General features: G+C 40.9%; 2 protein-coding genes across 2 annotated transcripts in view; one reads left to right on the top strand and one right to left on the bottom strand.

The window, feature by feature from the left end:
• LOC120572646 overlaps positions 1 to 6413 on the top strand; it is a 45376-nt gene extending 38963 nt beyond the window's left edge. The window contains exons 9-14 of the mRNA XM_039821964.1: positions 531 to 1134; positions 1687 to 1733; positions 2765 to 2917; positions 3308 to 3374; positions 3637 to 3683; positions 6151 to 6413. Coding sequence (XP_039677898.1) covers positions 531 to 1134; positions 1687 to 1733; positions 2765 to 2917; positions 3308 to 3374; positions 3637 to 3683; positions 6151 to 6413 — 1181 coding nt within the window. The remainder of the gene's footprint in view (positions 1 to 530; positions 1135 to 1686; positions 1734 to 2764; positions 2918 to 3307; positions 3375 to 3636; positions 3684 to 6150) is intronic.
• Positions 6414 to 14476: 8063 nt separating this feature from the next.
• LOC120573342 (voltage-gated potassium channel subunit beta-3-like) overlaps positions 14477 to 15881 on the bottom strand; it is an 18980-nt gene continuing 17575 nt past the window's right edge. The window contains exons 12-14 of the mRNA XM_039823029.1: positions 15869 to 15881; positions 15390 to 15478; positions 14477 to 14690 (exon numbers count right to left, since the gene is read on the bottom strand). The exon at positions 15869 to 15881 is cut by the window's right edge and continues 108 nt beyond it. Of these exons, the coding sequence (XP_039678963.1) occupies positions 14598 to 14690; positions 15390 to 15478; positions 15869 to 15881 (195 nt within the window). The 3' untranslated portion in view covers positions 14477 to 14597. The remainder of the gene's footprint in view (positions 14691 to 15389; positions 15479 to 15868) is intronic.

Raw genomic sequence — 15881 nt, 5'->3', positions numbered from 1 at the left:
ATTGAATGTATGGTTATGTCATGTGTTAACTATGTTTAATGTCCATATTCAATCTGGTATACTGTATGTATTAGTAATAGAGAATAGAGAGACACAGAAAGAGAGAGAGAGACAGACAGACAGACAGAGAGAGAGAGAGAGAGAGAGAGGGACAGAGAGAGAGACATACAGAAAGAGAGAGACAGAGCGAGAGAGAGAGACAGAGAGAGAGATAGAGACAGAGAGAGAGAAAGAGAGAGTGAGACATAGACTGAGAGAGAGACAGAAGGGGACAGACAGAGAGAGAGAGAGAGAGAGAGAGAGAGGTTGTGTAGAATGATGGTTAACTAATTGAACATTTCAGAAGAGGTGATCATTTCCATCCAGGTTTAGTAGCTTGCCAGTTAGAGATATGACTATAAAGAGAGGTTAAGAGATCTGGGAACATTGTGAAGTTCTGATCTAATTAACAGTCAGTCTGTTAATAAATCAACCATCAGCTGTGTTAGATGATAATCTGCTGCTGGGTTGTGTTTCCTTCTCTCCATCAGATTCCTGTCAACTCACACTGGACACAAACACAGTGAGCAGACACCTCAAACTGTCTGACAACAGGACGGTGACATGGGTGGAGGAGGATCAGCCATATCCTGATCATCCAGAGAGGTTTGACAACTATCCTCAGCTGCTGTGTAGAGATGGTCTGACTGGTCGCTGTTACTGGGAGGTTGAGAGGAGAGGAGAGGTTAATATATCAGTGAGTTACAGAGGAATCAGGAGGAAAGGAGACGGTAGAGACTGTGTGTTTGGAGGTAATGATCAGTCCTGGAGTCTGTTCTACTCTGATGGTCATTACTCTGTCTGGCACAATAACAGAGGAACATCCATCTCCTCCTCCTCTGTCTCTGATAGAGTAGCAGTGTATGTGGACTGTCCTGCTGACTCTCTGTCCTTCTACACAGTCTCTTCTGACTCACTGATCCACCTCCACACCTTCAACACACCATTCACGCAGCCTCTCTATCCTGGGTTCTGGGTAGGGTCTGGTTCCTCAGTGTCTCTGTGTTCTCTGAGCTACAGTCATCCAGGAGACTCGGGAAAGAAGCTGCTTTCAGCTAGACAGGAGGATCTACACTGCAGACTGGACACTCTACGGTATGAACAGACAGCTGAGCTCACTGTTGGTGAGCAAGAAGGTACCGGGTTCGAACCCTGGTCGTCCCGGGCCTTTCTGTGTGGAGTTTGCATGTTCTCCCTGTGTGTGCGTGGGGTTTTCTCTGGGTACTCCAGTTTTCCCCACCAGTAAAAATATGTTCCCCTCCCTCTCTACCAAGCTAATGTGTGGTGAGCGTCTGGCGTCGTAAGGCTGCCGTGCATCACCCAGGTGGGTACTACACATTGGTGGTGTTAGAGAGTAGTCCCCCCAAAGTGCTTTGAGTGTCTATGATAAAGCGCTATATAAATGTAATGAATTATTAAATATTATTACCAGCAGCCCTGGTGATAACAGCGAAGAATCTTGTCCCTGCTGAGACTCAACTCCTATTAATAAGTTACATTCTTTTTGGAGCACTTTGAAGACATCTCAATTATGTTGATGTTCAGAGTTAATCTTTGACCTTAGAAACATGAGATGTTTGATATATTTTGAATATGAGAGATGAGGAAGCTTCTGATGGTTCATTCTGTCTTTGTCTCTTCCTTCAGGCTGGATCATGGTGGAGAGCAGAGGCTGAGACCTGGTCTGAGGAAGTGTGAGTATGCTTTCACTTTGATTCATAAAAACAAGGCTCAACATTTTACAGTAGGATTAGTATTCTGTTAGCATTTTTTTATTTATTGCTAACAAGCATCAGTTAAAATGGAAGTCACATTGTCAAAACTATTCACACAGAGAAACAGTAGTCATAAACTCTGGATAATTTTTCATTGCTTTGACAAAAAATGCAGTCAATGACCACATTTTCCAAAATTCTCGAACTCTTTTCTCATGCAGACTCCACCTCAAGCAGAACACTTTAATTCTGCAGCACATTGTTCAAAAGCTAAGACTTGTAAATGTTATTTTTTATTTACTTTTCATTTACAGCATAAGTTGATTTGTTATTGAATGTATGGTTATGTCATGTGTTAACTGTGTTTAATGTCCATATTCAATCTAGTATACTGTATGTATTAGTAATAGAGAATACAGAGACACAGAGAGAGGGAGAGAGTGAGACAGCGAGAGAGAGAGACAGACAGACAGAGAGAGAGAGATAGAGAGAAAGAGGGACAGAGAGAGAGAGAAAGACGAGACAGACTGAGAGAGAGACACAGAGAGAGTCAGACAGAGAGTGACATACAGACAGAGAGAGAGAGACACAGAGACAGAGAGAGGTAGAGAGAGAGACAGACAGACAGACAGACAGACAGACAGAGAGAGAGAGAGACAGACAGACAGACAGACAGAGAGAGAGACAGACAGACAGAGAGACAGAGAGAGAGACAGACAGACAGAGAGACAGAGAGAGGCAGACAGAAAGAGAGAGAGACATAGAGGGAGAGAGAGAGAGAGAGCGAGGTTGTGTCCTATGATGGTTAACTAATTGAACATTTCAGCAGAGGTGATCATTTCCATCCAGGTTTAGTAGCTTGCCAGTTAGAGATGAGACTATAAAGAGAGGTAAAGAGATGTATGAACATTGTGAAGTTCTGATCTAATTAACAGTCAGTCTGTTAATAAATCAACCATCAGCTGTGTTAGATGATAATCTGCTGCTGTGTTGTGTCTCCTCTCCGTCAGGTTCCTGTCAACTCACACTAGACACAAACACAGCACACAGAAAACTCAAACTGTCTGACAACAACAGGATGGTGACACATGTGATGGAGGATCAGCGATATCCTGATCATCCAGAGAGGTTTGAGTCCTGGTGGCAGCTGCTGTGTAGAGATGGTCTGACTGGTCGTTGTTACTGGGAGGTTGAGAGGAGAGGAGAGGTTAATATATCAGTGAGTTACAGAGGAATCAGCAGGAGAGGAACCAGTAGAGACTGTTGGTTTGGATGTAATGATCAGTCCTGGAGTCTGCTCTGCTCTGATGATGATGGTTACTCTGTCTGTCACAATAAGATACCAACATCCATCTCCTCCTCCTCTGTCTCTGGTAGAGTAGCAGTATATGTGGACTGTCCTGATGGCTCTCTGTCCTTCTACACAGTCTCCTCTGACTCACTGATCCACCTCCACACCTTCAACACCACATTCACTCAGCCTCTCTATCCTGGGTTCTGGGTAGGGTCTGGTTCCTCAGTGTCTCTGTGTTCTCTGAGCTACAATCATCCAGGAGACTCGGGAGTGAAGCTTCTTTCAGCTAGACGGGAGGATCCACACTGCAGACTGGACACTCTAAGGTATGAACAGACAGCAGAGCTCACTGTTGGTTCACAGTGTGTACCAGCAGCCCTGGTGATAACAGTGAAGAATCTCGTCCCTGCTGATACTCAACTTCTATTACTAAGTTACATTCTTATTGAAGCACTTTGAGCATGTCTCGATTATGTTGATGTTCAGAGTTAATCTTTGACCTTAGAAACATGGGATGTTTGATATATTTTGAAGATGAGAGATTAGGAGGTTTCTGAAGCTTCATTCTGACTTTGTTTCTTCCTCCAGGCTGGAACATGGTGGAGCGCAGAGGCTGAAACCTGGTCTGAGGAAGTGTGAGTATGCTTTCACTTTGATTCATAAAAACAAGGCTCAACATCTTACAGTAGGATTAGTATTGTTTTAGTATTTATTTTCGAATGCTAACAAGCATCAGTTAAAACGGAAGTCACATTGTCAAAACTATTCACACAGAGAAACAGAAGTCATAAACAGACAGTGGTTATGAACTGCTGGAGTTTTATTTGCATTTTTTACTCAATATTCAAAGAAAATCCCGCACACTGACCATTACACTGGCAAAAATGTATTTAGAAAAATACAACATTTTGGTCTCAGACCTTCATCAGTAAATTTACCTGAAATTAATTTAATTTAGTGTAATGGTCAGTGTGCGGGATTTTCTTTGAACAAATTTTGATCTTGTACCTTTGATCATATCTTACGCACCTGCCCGACAAAAGAGGAGTGCAAAAAAGTTTTCTTACGTTTACTCAATATTCAAAAGACTTTGCGTCCACATACATCTGAAGAGTTTAAATTAACACAGATAAAAAAGAACAGCCTAAAACTGATATTAGGCCAATAATAAATCAACATTGTTCAATATGCCTCAAACATGACATCAAATCATGAAATTCCTTCAAACAATTCAAGTATAATTGTTACTAAGTCAAATAATATTCTTCAAACATGCCTCACTTTTATGAGACAGAAACACATCCTTTAACCTTTCCTTCTCTTAAAAAACAAAACACATTCTTTAAGAGGAGCTGAATCCCACCACATTTGCTTATCACATGGAATTGAAAGTATATATGTTGATATTTGACAGTGTATTTGTGAGTGAATGTGTGCGTGTTTGAGAGAGAGTGAGTGAAGTTATTAATATTGGTGAGTGAATGTGCATGTGCTGTGAGAGTGCAGAGTGTGTTGTATGTGTGCCTAGCTTTATTCACATACTTACGTCTGCATGTGTGTGTGTGTGTGTTTATGAATGAGAGAGAGAGAGAGAGAGAGAGAGAGCAGTTTGTGTTGTGTGTGTGTATGTGTGCCTAGTTTTATTCGCTCTTACCGCCACCTTGAACAAAGAGGGGAGGGTGTGCTTATTCATGGCCAAAAACTGAAGGGAGTTCTGTCCATCACAAACGTCCAAATAGTGGTTCAGCTGAATATGGGGACTGGAACCCGAATCTCTCCCGATTTGAAGTGAATGAAATTCAACGTCGGAAATGTTTGTACTGCAGACCTTACAAGCTGCCGTTCATTTTTTTCTTTGCCTGGTCAGATGTGTAATCCTTATAGCCTAACTTTATTATTTTTCTGTGCAGAGGGACATAGGCGCCGATTTATGTTTTCCTCCATGGGTGCTCTCACGCGCACACCCTTTTAAAAAAAGTGTTTGCATTTCAGAACCTTAGGAAATGGACAGCAGCCGACTCGAACACACACGCCATAATAAAGCCGGAAAGTAGGCCTAACCTATAGGCCATCTTTCAACTCAGGACAGCGCCACTTCTCACAAACACAGATAGGATTGGAGATGAAAAGTTTAACTGGCACGTAACCGCGATCAGCTTCGTGGGAAATTAAGAATCAATACCACCAACATAGCCAATACAAGCAATAATATAAATAAATAACTAAGATAAAAAAATAATGAACTGGCAGTCTGGCACACGTGGGTGGTCAGTATTTTCCGTGGGTGCTCGAGCTCTGGAGCACCCACGGTATCGGCGCCCATGAGAGGGATCCTTGACGTTAAGTTACTAGCCATAGCCAGTGTTGTTTACTGCCGCCGCGCGCCGCGTCATCATAACAACTGTTCCTGCGCATGCAACAGCACTAAAATCATAAAGTTAACTCCTCCTCAATATCCGATGGGGGAAAAATATATTTATTAAACAGAAAATCAAGTCATTTCAAGTCATTTGACTCAAGTCTAAGTGAAGTCTCAACTCATGAATATCAAGTCAAAGTCAAGTCGAGTCTTTTATGAATGTTAATCAAGCAAGTCTCAAGTCCTAAAATTTGCGACTCAAGTCTAACTCGAGTCAAGTCATGTGACTCGAGTACCCCATGTCTGCCGAACACTAATCAATGTTACAAGGATCAACCGGCAACATCAACCGGTAACGTTAACTACAGGGGGAAAAAAAACTACCGTCGGTCCGAGTGAATGCATGCCGCGATGGAGGACGGCTCCGCTATCAGCCATCTAACGTTGCCGGTAAAAGATTCAGATCTGCCACTTTTGCCACCGGACACTGACGGATACAAGATCCAGTATCCTGACCATGTGACCATGTGACTTCCCTAAAAGATTTTACCATGAAGGGAAATGCTCCAAAAATTGTCTACAAACATCTATGATACCTGTGGAGATCATTAAAACATCAGAGACCTGATGGCGCACTGCAATCTATCAGCAACACGATGGATGAGCTCCGGCACTGTATCAGTGTACGGAGAGACCTGGGGAACTGCTTTTCTTCACCCATCATCCTCCTGCCTGGCATGCAGCCTTTTGTGAAATCTTCACCCATGTTAAGAAGAATGGAATCAGCAAAGGAAGACAAATTACAGTCTGCGAGGAAGACCCCACCTCTCCCACCCTGATTATCAACATCTATCACAATGGCACAATCATGATCCAGGGATCAGAAAATAGCATGGATAATTTTGACAAACACTTCCAGTCAATGAAAAGCGTAGCAGAAAAGAAGAAGAAAGGAAACAGCCAAATACCCCAGAGAGACCAGCCGTCCCCAGCAGCAGTCATGTGACCTCTCCTCATTGCAGTCCCAAACTCTCCTCCAGTGTGAAGGTACTGAGAGTGGGAGTTTGTGGACTTCAAAGAAAAGACCTTGACCTGCCTTCACAACAACAGTGAGAAACAACATCCAGCAGTGAGTGAGCCAAGCAGTATGGTCCTACAACAGAAGGCTGAAATCCACGAGCTGTACCAGGCCATGAAGGAGCTGGAGGAAGACAACCAGGCCCTGAGGTTAGCCCTGAGGTTGCATGATGGAGGATCTCACCCAACACTTCACCACCCAGAGCAACCAGCTGCGGACTCTACAGGCTCTACAGGCTGAGCTCCACGCCCTGAGACGAGCTGAGAGATCATCGCCCCCAGCTAAGTTTGGACACACCTTCTCATTCAATGCATTTCCTTTATTTTCATGACTATTTACATTGTAGATTCTCACTGAAGGCATCAAAACTATGAATGAGCACATATGGAATTATGTACTCAACAAAAAAGTGTGAAATAACTGAAAATATGTCTTCAAAGTAGCCACCCTTTGCTTTGATTACTGCTTTGCACACTCTTGGCATTCTCTTGATGAGCTTCAAGAGGTAGTCACCTGAAATGGTTTTCCAACAATCTTAAAGGAGTTCCCAGAGATGCTTAGCACTTGTTGGCCCTTTTGCCTTCACTCTGCGGTCCAGCTCACCCCAAACCATCTCGATTGGGTTCAGGTCCGGTGACTGTGGAGGCCAGGTCATCTGGCGCAGCACTCCATCACTCTCCTTCTTGGTCAAATAGCCCTTACACAGCCTGGAGGTGTGTTTGGGGTCATTGTCCTGTTGAAAAATAAATGATGGTCCAACTAAACGCAAACCGGATGGGATGGCATGTCGCTCCAGGATACTGTGGTAGCCATGCTGGTTCAGTATGCCTTCAATTTTGAATAAATCAACCCAACAGTGTCACCAGCAAAGCACCCCCACACCATCACACCTCCTCCTCCATGCTTCACGGTGGGAACCAGGGATGTAGAATCCATCCGTTCACCTTTTCTGCATCGCACAAAGACACAGCGGTTGGAACCAAAGATCTCAAATTTGGACTCATCAGAGAAAAGCACGGGTTTCCACTGGTCTAATGTCCATTCCTTGTGTTTCTTGGCCCAAACAAATCTCTTCTGCTTGTTGCCTCTCTAGCAGTGGTTTCCTAGCAGCTACTTGACCATGAAGGCCTGATTCGCGCAGTCTCCTCTTAACAGTTGTTCTAGAGATGTGTCTGCTGCTAGAACTCTGTGTTGGCATTCATCTGGTCTCTAATCTGAGCTGCTGTTAACTTGCGATTTCTGAGGCTGGTGACTCAGATTAATTTATCTTTAGCAGCAGAGGTGACTCTTGGTCTTCCTTTCCTGGGGCGGTACTCATGTGAGCCAGTTTCATTGTAGCGCTTGATGGTTTTTGCGACTGCACTTGGGGACACATTCAAAGTTTTCGCAATTTTCCGGACTGACTGACATTCATTTGTTAAATTAATGATGGCCACTCGTTTCTCTTTACTTAGCTGATTGGTTCTTGCAATAATATGAATTCTAAGAGTTGTCCAATAGGGCTGTCGGCTGTGTATCAACCTGACTTCTGCACAACACAACTGATGGTCCCAACCCCATTAATAAGGTAAATATTCCACTAATTAACCCTGACAAGGCACACCTGTGAAGTGAAAACCATTTCAGGTGACTACCTCATGAAGCTCATTGAGAGAACACCAAGGGTTTGCAGCGCTATCAAAAAAGCAAAGGGTGGCTACTTTGAGGAATGTAAAATATAAGACATGTTTTCAGTTATTTCACACTTTTTTGTTAAGTACATAATTCCATATGTGTTCATTCATAGTTTTGATGCCTTCAGTGAGAATCTACAATGTAAATAGTCATGAAAATAAAGGAAACGCATTGAATGAGAAGGTGTGTCCAAACTTTTGGCCTGTACTGTATGGTTATTATTGAACCCTTTCCTACTTATTACATTGGTAATTGCATGTTATTACATCTTTTACCTTATCACCTTATTACCCTAGTATTACATTTTATTACTGTGATGTATTGCCATGTTATTACTTTGGTAATTACATGTTATTACCTATATATTACCTCTTAATTATCTCACTGTTACCCCACTATTACCATCTTATTACTGAACCGTAATATGCAGTGCTACCAAGATTTGAAACTGAATTAAAAGACGAGTATACAGAACAATGGCAAAATGAAAATAAAATACAACACCAACTCCTCTGTTATCAATCCCTGAACAGAGATATCCAAGTGGCCGAATATCTCAAAACAAAAAATCCAAAAGAAATACGAATTTTAACAAAATACAGAGTCAGTGACCATGAGCTGGAAATTGAAAGAGGTAGACATTTAAAAGTGTGGAGCCCAAGAGAGGAACGAGTCTGTATATACTGCCACCAGGAAATCGAAACAAAATTACATTTCCTATATACATGCCCCAAATATGAAGGCTTAAGAACCAAATATTTCCAAAAATTTGAAAAACATATACCAGGCTTCACTACCGACACTCAGGAAAAAAAACGTATTTTTCTATTAGGGGAAGATAAAAGCACGGCATGGCTAGCAGCTAAATATGTCTTCTCCTGCCACAATACAAGGAACAATAAATAGAAAACAGGAAATTGTATATATAATCATTTTTATTTTTCTATTATTTTATTTATTTGTATTATTTTTTTATAATGTATATTATTGTTTCAACATACCCTTTGAGGGACAAGCACTTAATTTGTTTAGTATCTGCATTTATATCATAATTATCCTGTTTACTTGTATTATTATATCAGATGTATTTACTCCTTGTTGTTTATATGTATGTTTGTTCTTATGCTTTGGCAACACAGATGTATTTTTTTGTCATGCCAATAAAGCAACATGAAATTGAAAATTGACAGAGAGAGAGACAGAGAGAGACAGAGAAAGAGAGAGACAGAGAGAGAGAGAGAGAGAGAGAGAGAGAGGTTGTGTCCTATGATGGTTAACTAATTGAACATTTCAGCAGAGGTGATCATCCAGGTTTAGTATCTTGCCAGTTAGAGATGAGACTATAAAGAGAGGTAAAGAGATGTGTGAACATTGTGAAGTTCTGATCTAATTAACAGTCAGGCTGTTAATAAATCAACCATCAGCTGTGTTAGATGATAATCTGCTGCTGGGTTGTGTCTCCTTCTCTCTGTCAGATTCCTGTCAACTCACACTGGACACAAACACAGTGCACAGACAACTCAAACTGTCTGACAACAACAAGAAGGTGACACATGTGAAGGAGGATCAGCCATATCCTGATCATCCAGAGAGGTTTGACTACTGGGAACAGCTGCTGTGTAGAGATGGTCTGACTGGTCGCTGTTACTGGGAGGTTGGGACGAGAGGAATTGTTCATATATCAGTGAGTTACATAGGAATCAGGAGGAGAGGAGACAGTGATGACTGTATGTTTGGAGGTAATGATCAGTCCTGGAGTCTGAGCTGCTCTGATGTTGATGGTTACTCTGTCTATCACAATAACATACAAACACGCCTCTCCATCTACTTCTCCTCTGTCCCTGAGAGAGTAGCAGTGTATGTGGACTGTCCTGCTGGCTCTCTGTCCTTCTACACAGTCTCCTCTGACTCACTGATCCACCTCCACACCTTCAACACCACATTCACTCAGCCTCTCTATCCTGGGTTTGGGTTCTGGTATACTGGTTCCTCAGTGTCTCTGTGTCCTCTGTAGGACCCACACACACAGAGACACACACATACACACACATAGACACACAAACACAGAGACACACACACAGACACAGAGAGACACACACACACACACAGACTCACACACACACACAGACACATGCACACACAGACACACACAGAGACACACACAGACACACAGACACACAGACACACACACAGACACAGGCACACAGACACACAAACACACACAGAGATACACACACACACACAGAGACACACAGACACACACAGAGACACAGAAACATACACACACACACACACACACACACAAATGGTGCTCTGCAGCGGGAGAGAAAACATTTTTAAACTGGACCAGAGACAGTCTAAGCCAGTGGCGATTCTAGGATCTGACCTTTGGGGGGGGCTCAGCCCCTAATGAGCAGTTGTTAGCAGTTAAGCTAGGGGGGTCCTAGTAAGATTTTTTTTTTTTTAAACCCTTAAATCATGACTTCTGAGTTTTGGAGAAAGAAATAGGCCGATTGAGACATGCAATTATGTCAAACCATCAAAAGATTCAAGGCATCTGCTGTGAAAAAAGATGGCAACTACAAAGCATGATTATAGCAGCACACATACCCAGGGGTGTCAGACTGGGGGGGGGACTGAGTACTGAATAGCTGTGCATGCAGAGAGGGGCCCATTCTGTAGCCTTTCTACAGGGTCCAGAATGTTATGCTACGCCCCTGCACATACCTTGAACTGGTAAAATAAGCCTTAACATATTTTTAGACAGGACTATTTGTTTTTTCTGCTGTTAATTTTCAACTTTTTCCTTTACATCATTGATAGAAACTGATATGGTTATACAGCTAAATGATTAATAATCTAATCTAATAATACCTCTGAACCAGATGGGGAAAATCCAACATCTCTTTTTCTTAAGAGCCTGGGCTCGATAATAAAAACATTTACTTTAATACAAAAACTACATTAGCTCTATGATAAGTAAGACATCAATAAATCTGAGAAGACCAACTTTAATGATAAGCCACAAAACAATATTACGCAATACAGGAAATAAATCAGAGGCCAATGAATAATATGTATCATATGTAGATAGCAACAAAAACACTTAAAGAGGGAAGAAAAACTAGTTCTCCATGAAATGCATATGTAAATATAATCTGAATGGAATATTTAAAGTGTTTTTGCCCATACAATATATCCGTCTCTTTGTCCACTCTCTCTCCATCCTCCTCTCTCCCTCTATCCCCCTCCCTCCGTCGTATCACTGACAATCACATACAAAACATTTTGTAATCAACTTGAAAATAATCTTCAAATAAAAGAGAAAACAAAAAACACAGTAGTCCTACTATATATATATATATATATATATATATATATATATATATATATATATATATATATATATATATATATATATATATATATGTCTTATAGGCTACTTAGCCATTTTTTCACCTTGCTCATCTTGCTCTCTCTGCCCTTCTCCCTCTCTATTCTCCTCACTCCTTTGTGCTGTCAACCAGAAGGCAAATGTAATCAACTAATCAACAGAGAATGTATGTGTAGGCTACCAAAGGTTATAAATTCACCTATTTATAACATATGTGAATATGGGGTTGCTGTTCAGTGCAGTGGGATAATGTTAAAGGCTTATCTTATGGCGCTTTTCCATTACATGGTACCGGCTCGACTCACCTCGACTCTACTCGCCTTTTTTGGTTTTCCATTACGAAAAAAAGTACCTGGTACCTGCTAACAGGTACTTTTTTTAGTACCACCTCAGTCGAGGTTCCAAGCGAGCTGAGGCGAGCCAAAACGGTGACGTGAAAACCTGCAGGCTGCTGACTGGTCGGAAAGAATCGTCACTGATCACTGCATTGCTAGCGAGAGATGGCATTTTTAAATAGTTTAGCCAGCTGTGTTTTTTTGCTGCCGGAGGCTCCTCGCAGACCTTTCTCCGTAGCATACAAGTGGCCTGATGTTTATACTTGTGCGCTGGTGTGTGCATGTGTGATGTGTGTGTGGGGAGCTGGTGAGCGAGGGAGAAGTGAGAGAGTGACGACGATTATCTCCGCAGCGAGTAGCGACTCGAGTCCTATATATGTGAGAGAAACAAAGTGTCTCCCTTGTTCTTTCTGACCACAGTGGGAAATCTGGAGCAGTAAACGTTAACTATCTCTTTGATATCATGTTGTTTACGGAGACGGAGAACCAGGAAATGAGTCGGGGAAAAGCCAACGCTACTAAGCCCATTGACATATATGTACTAAGCCACGCCCACGGCAGTCGCTATGACGACCAGCCACGCTGAGGCGGTACTAAAATCTGCAATGGAAAACGGACGCACAGCGCGTCGTGGCGAGTAGAGTCGAGGCGAGTCGAGGCGAGTCGAGCAGGTACCATGTAATGGAAAAACGCCATTATACTTTCTCACCTAAACCTGGCGGTTTTCTTTAAAAAAAGAAACTATATCCATCTATGGGGAAACAGACTGTGGGTCAGGGTTTGTCGTTCCAGTGTTTCAGTTCTGATATGAATGAGTCTGATGATCCATCAGGTCGAATTATTTATTTTTCATTGTTATTGACAGTTAAAAATAAGAAAGTGTCTGGTACGGAGGTAACTGCAGCAGTGGCACTAGGCTATTTTCTACTGGTGCTCAAGTCGTTACGGCAGGCTATTAAAAGCACACTTTAAAAACTCGTTGTAGATACTCTTAAGCTACATTTGCCTACAGTTAGCAATTGTCTAACGTTGCACAACAAAATTCAGATATAATTGCCATCATTGTGATCAGGGAATCACAGATTGGTGCCACAAATACTACACCTGTAGCCTACGTAACATGTTCATTCGATTAGATTTCATTTTCACTCCGTTAGCCATACCTTTTCAGTGGTTGAAAGTAGCCATACTCTGTTCCCTCCGTTCCCCAAAGTTATCTGCGCAGACTGACCAGTAGGCTGAGGCGCCCTCGTTCAGGGAATCGCAGATAGGCTGTTGACTTTAGGCTACAACTGAGCTGAGCCTGTCGTCATTCATCCTATTCCATCGCTAAAATCAGGTTTGCAAAAGTAATAACGTTTGAGCACTAAACGATTTCTCAGAATCGCTATGATAAGGGGATCAGGGGTGCTGAGATGAATTTAGGGGTGCTTCAGCTACTACCAATCTTCTTATCTTAAACTAGCCTAGCGCTAGTTTAGTTTAAGAGGCCTTCAAGATCAATTTGTGTGTCGCTGAGTTATTTTGTATTTGCTTCTTGGAGATAAAAATAAATGTAACGGCAATGTTCATCCGGCTATGAATCAATAAAGTTTTCTTTGTAAGTTAGACAGCATGCAGGAGTGTTTGTAGCTTTCTCTGAAATAAATGTGTCAAGTATTTAAATATTATAAGAAAAACAATCTAAATATTTTGAGAATTTGAAAAGACTGTGAAAATAAAGAAAGTTTGTTTGAATAACTTTATTGGCATTCTTACATCATAAAGAGTTAAACAGACGAATAATATTATAAAAATAATAATGTTCATGTTCATGAATATTTATTGGTGGTAATCAGCTCCTGTATTTCCAAAATAAAATACCTTCCTGTGAATCTTTTTGTTTTTATTCTTTTGTTTTGTTTTTACATGTTTGAAATAATAAAGCATTCATTCATTCCAGACTTATTTTAAATAAATTCATCCATGAATTCCCTTTTTATCTTAAAATATTTTATAATATTCCAACTTTTTACTTTGATTTGAAATATTTCGAGTTTTATTCTGTAAATATTTAGACTTTATGATTTGAAATATTTCGAGTTTTATTCTGAAAATATTTCGACTTTTTGAATTGAAATATTTTGACTTTTATTCTGAAAATACTTCGACTTTTTGACTTGAAATATTTCGACTTTTATTCTAAAAATATTTCGACATTTATTCTGAAAATATTTCGACTTTTTGATCTAAAATATTTCAACTTTTATTCTGAAATTATTTTGACTTTTTTTTAAATATTCCAACATTTGTTGTGAAAATATTTCGACTTTTTTACTTGAAATATTTCTTTTATTTTTATTCTGAAAATATTTCGACTTTTTGACTTGAAATATTTCGACTTTTATTCTGAAAATATTTCGACTTTTTGACCTGAAATATTTCGTCTTTTATTCTGAAAATATTTCGACTTTTATTCTGAAACGTCCTGACTTTCTTCTTCTTTAAATCCAGACTAATTTTAAATAATTTCATAGTAAAATTCTCTCTTTCTCACCTGAACATGATTTAGTGAATAAACTTTAAAACATGAGCCTGTGAGATACATATTCATATATATTTATATATATTTATTAATAGAAGAATAAATACTTCTGATGGTTACAGTCTCACTGTCTCCATGGCAATGAGAACGTCCCTGAAGAATAAATAAAGTTGTGTTGAAAGTCTTCAGCGTTTTGCCGCCTCCTTGCTGTTTCGTGGCTTGTTGCCGAGCAACGCGTCCATCTCGGCGACGAGGGGCGGAGTCAGCTGAGACAGGACCTGCAGCCAGAGACACAAATATGGTATTATGGGATAATGTATAATAATTGTGTATATTTCTGTTGCTGTTTCCTGTTTTTGTATATTGATTGTTGTGATTGGGTATTTTTATGTTCTCCTGTTTTCAGTGTGTATTATTCTGAGTAGTGTATATTTCTGTTTCCTGTTTTATTTTGGTAGTCTGGTTTTCTGTCTTGTCTTGTCTAGTTTTACTTCCTGTGTTTTTCCACCTTGTCTGATTGTCCTGCCCCTCCCTGATGTGTTTCACCTGCTGTATCACCTGTTGTTTGATCATGACCTCTTGTATTTAGCCTCTGTGTTCCCTTTGTCTCTTGTCAGAGCGTTGTGTGTCCTTGCCCGGTCAGTTTGTGTGTGCTTGTGTTGGTTCCTGTCGTGTCAGCTCTCGTCAGTTTCGGTACTTTCTAATTATTCCTGTTTTTGCACCCCCTTGGTTTTTTGGATGCCTTTTTACTTCATTTTGGAATTGGGTTTTGACTGCTGCTGCTCTCAGGACTACCTTGCTTCGTTTTTGTGTTTTGATCAATAAATCTTCTAACTACCTGCCTCTCTCTGCAATTGGGTCCTTTAACTCCCTGAATTATAACAATGGTATGGTATTATGGGATGGTATTTACCGTGATGGAGCTAAGGTTCTCCAGCTAATATAAATATATTAATATATTATGGGATGGTATTTACGGTGATGGAGCCGAGGTTCTCCAGCAGCTGCTCCGTGTTCGAGACTCCGAGAAGAACCGAACTGACTCCTTCAGAACGGAGACACCACGCTGAGAGACAGACAGGTAGAGAGAGAGACAGGTAGGCAGGGAGAGAGACAGGTAGGTAGGGAGGCAGGGAGAGAGAAAGAGAGACAGGGAAATATACAGGCAGGGAGAGAGACAGGGAAACAGAGAGAGACAGGCAGGGAGAGAGACAGGTAGGTAGGGAAAGACAAAGGGAGAGAGAGAGACAGTTAGGGAGACAGACAGACAGGCAGAGAGACAGGCAGGCAGGCAGACAGACAGGTGAAGAGTGAATATTTGAGCAGAACCGAGCAGCAGATTGAGGTATATTGAGTATTTGTGGTATATATATATATATATATATATATATATATGAATATCTATATCCAGTATGTATATATATATATCCAGTATGTATATGTATATTTGAGGTACCGATGGCGAGCTG

The sequence above is a fragment of the Perca fluviatilis genome, chromosome 14 (genome assembly GCF_010015445.1).
Source record: "Perca fluviatilis chromosome 14, GENO_Pfluv_1.0, whole genome shotgun sequence".
NCBI classification, from domain to species: Eukaryota; Metazoa; Chordata; class Actinopteri; order Perciformes; family Percidae; genus Perca; species Perca fluviatilis.
This window is presented reverse-complemented; position numbering and strand designations above follow the sequence as displayed.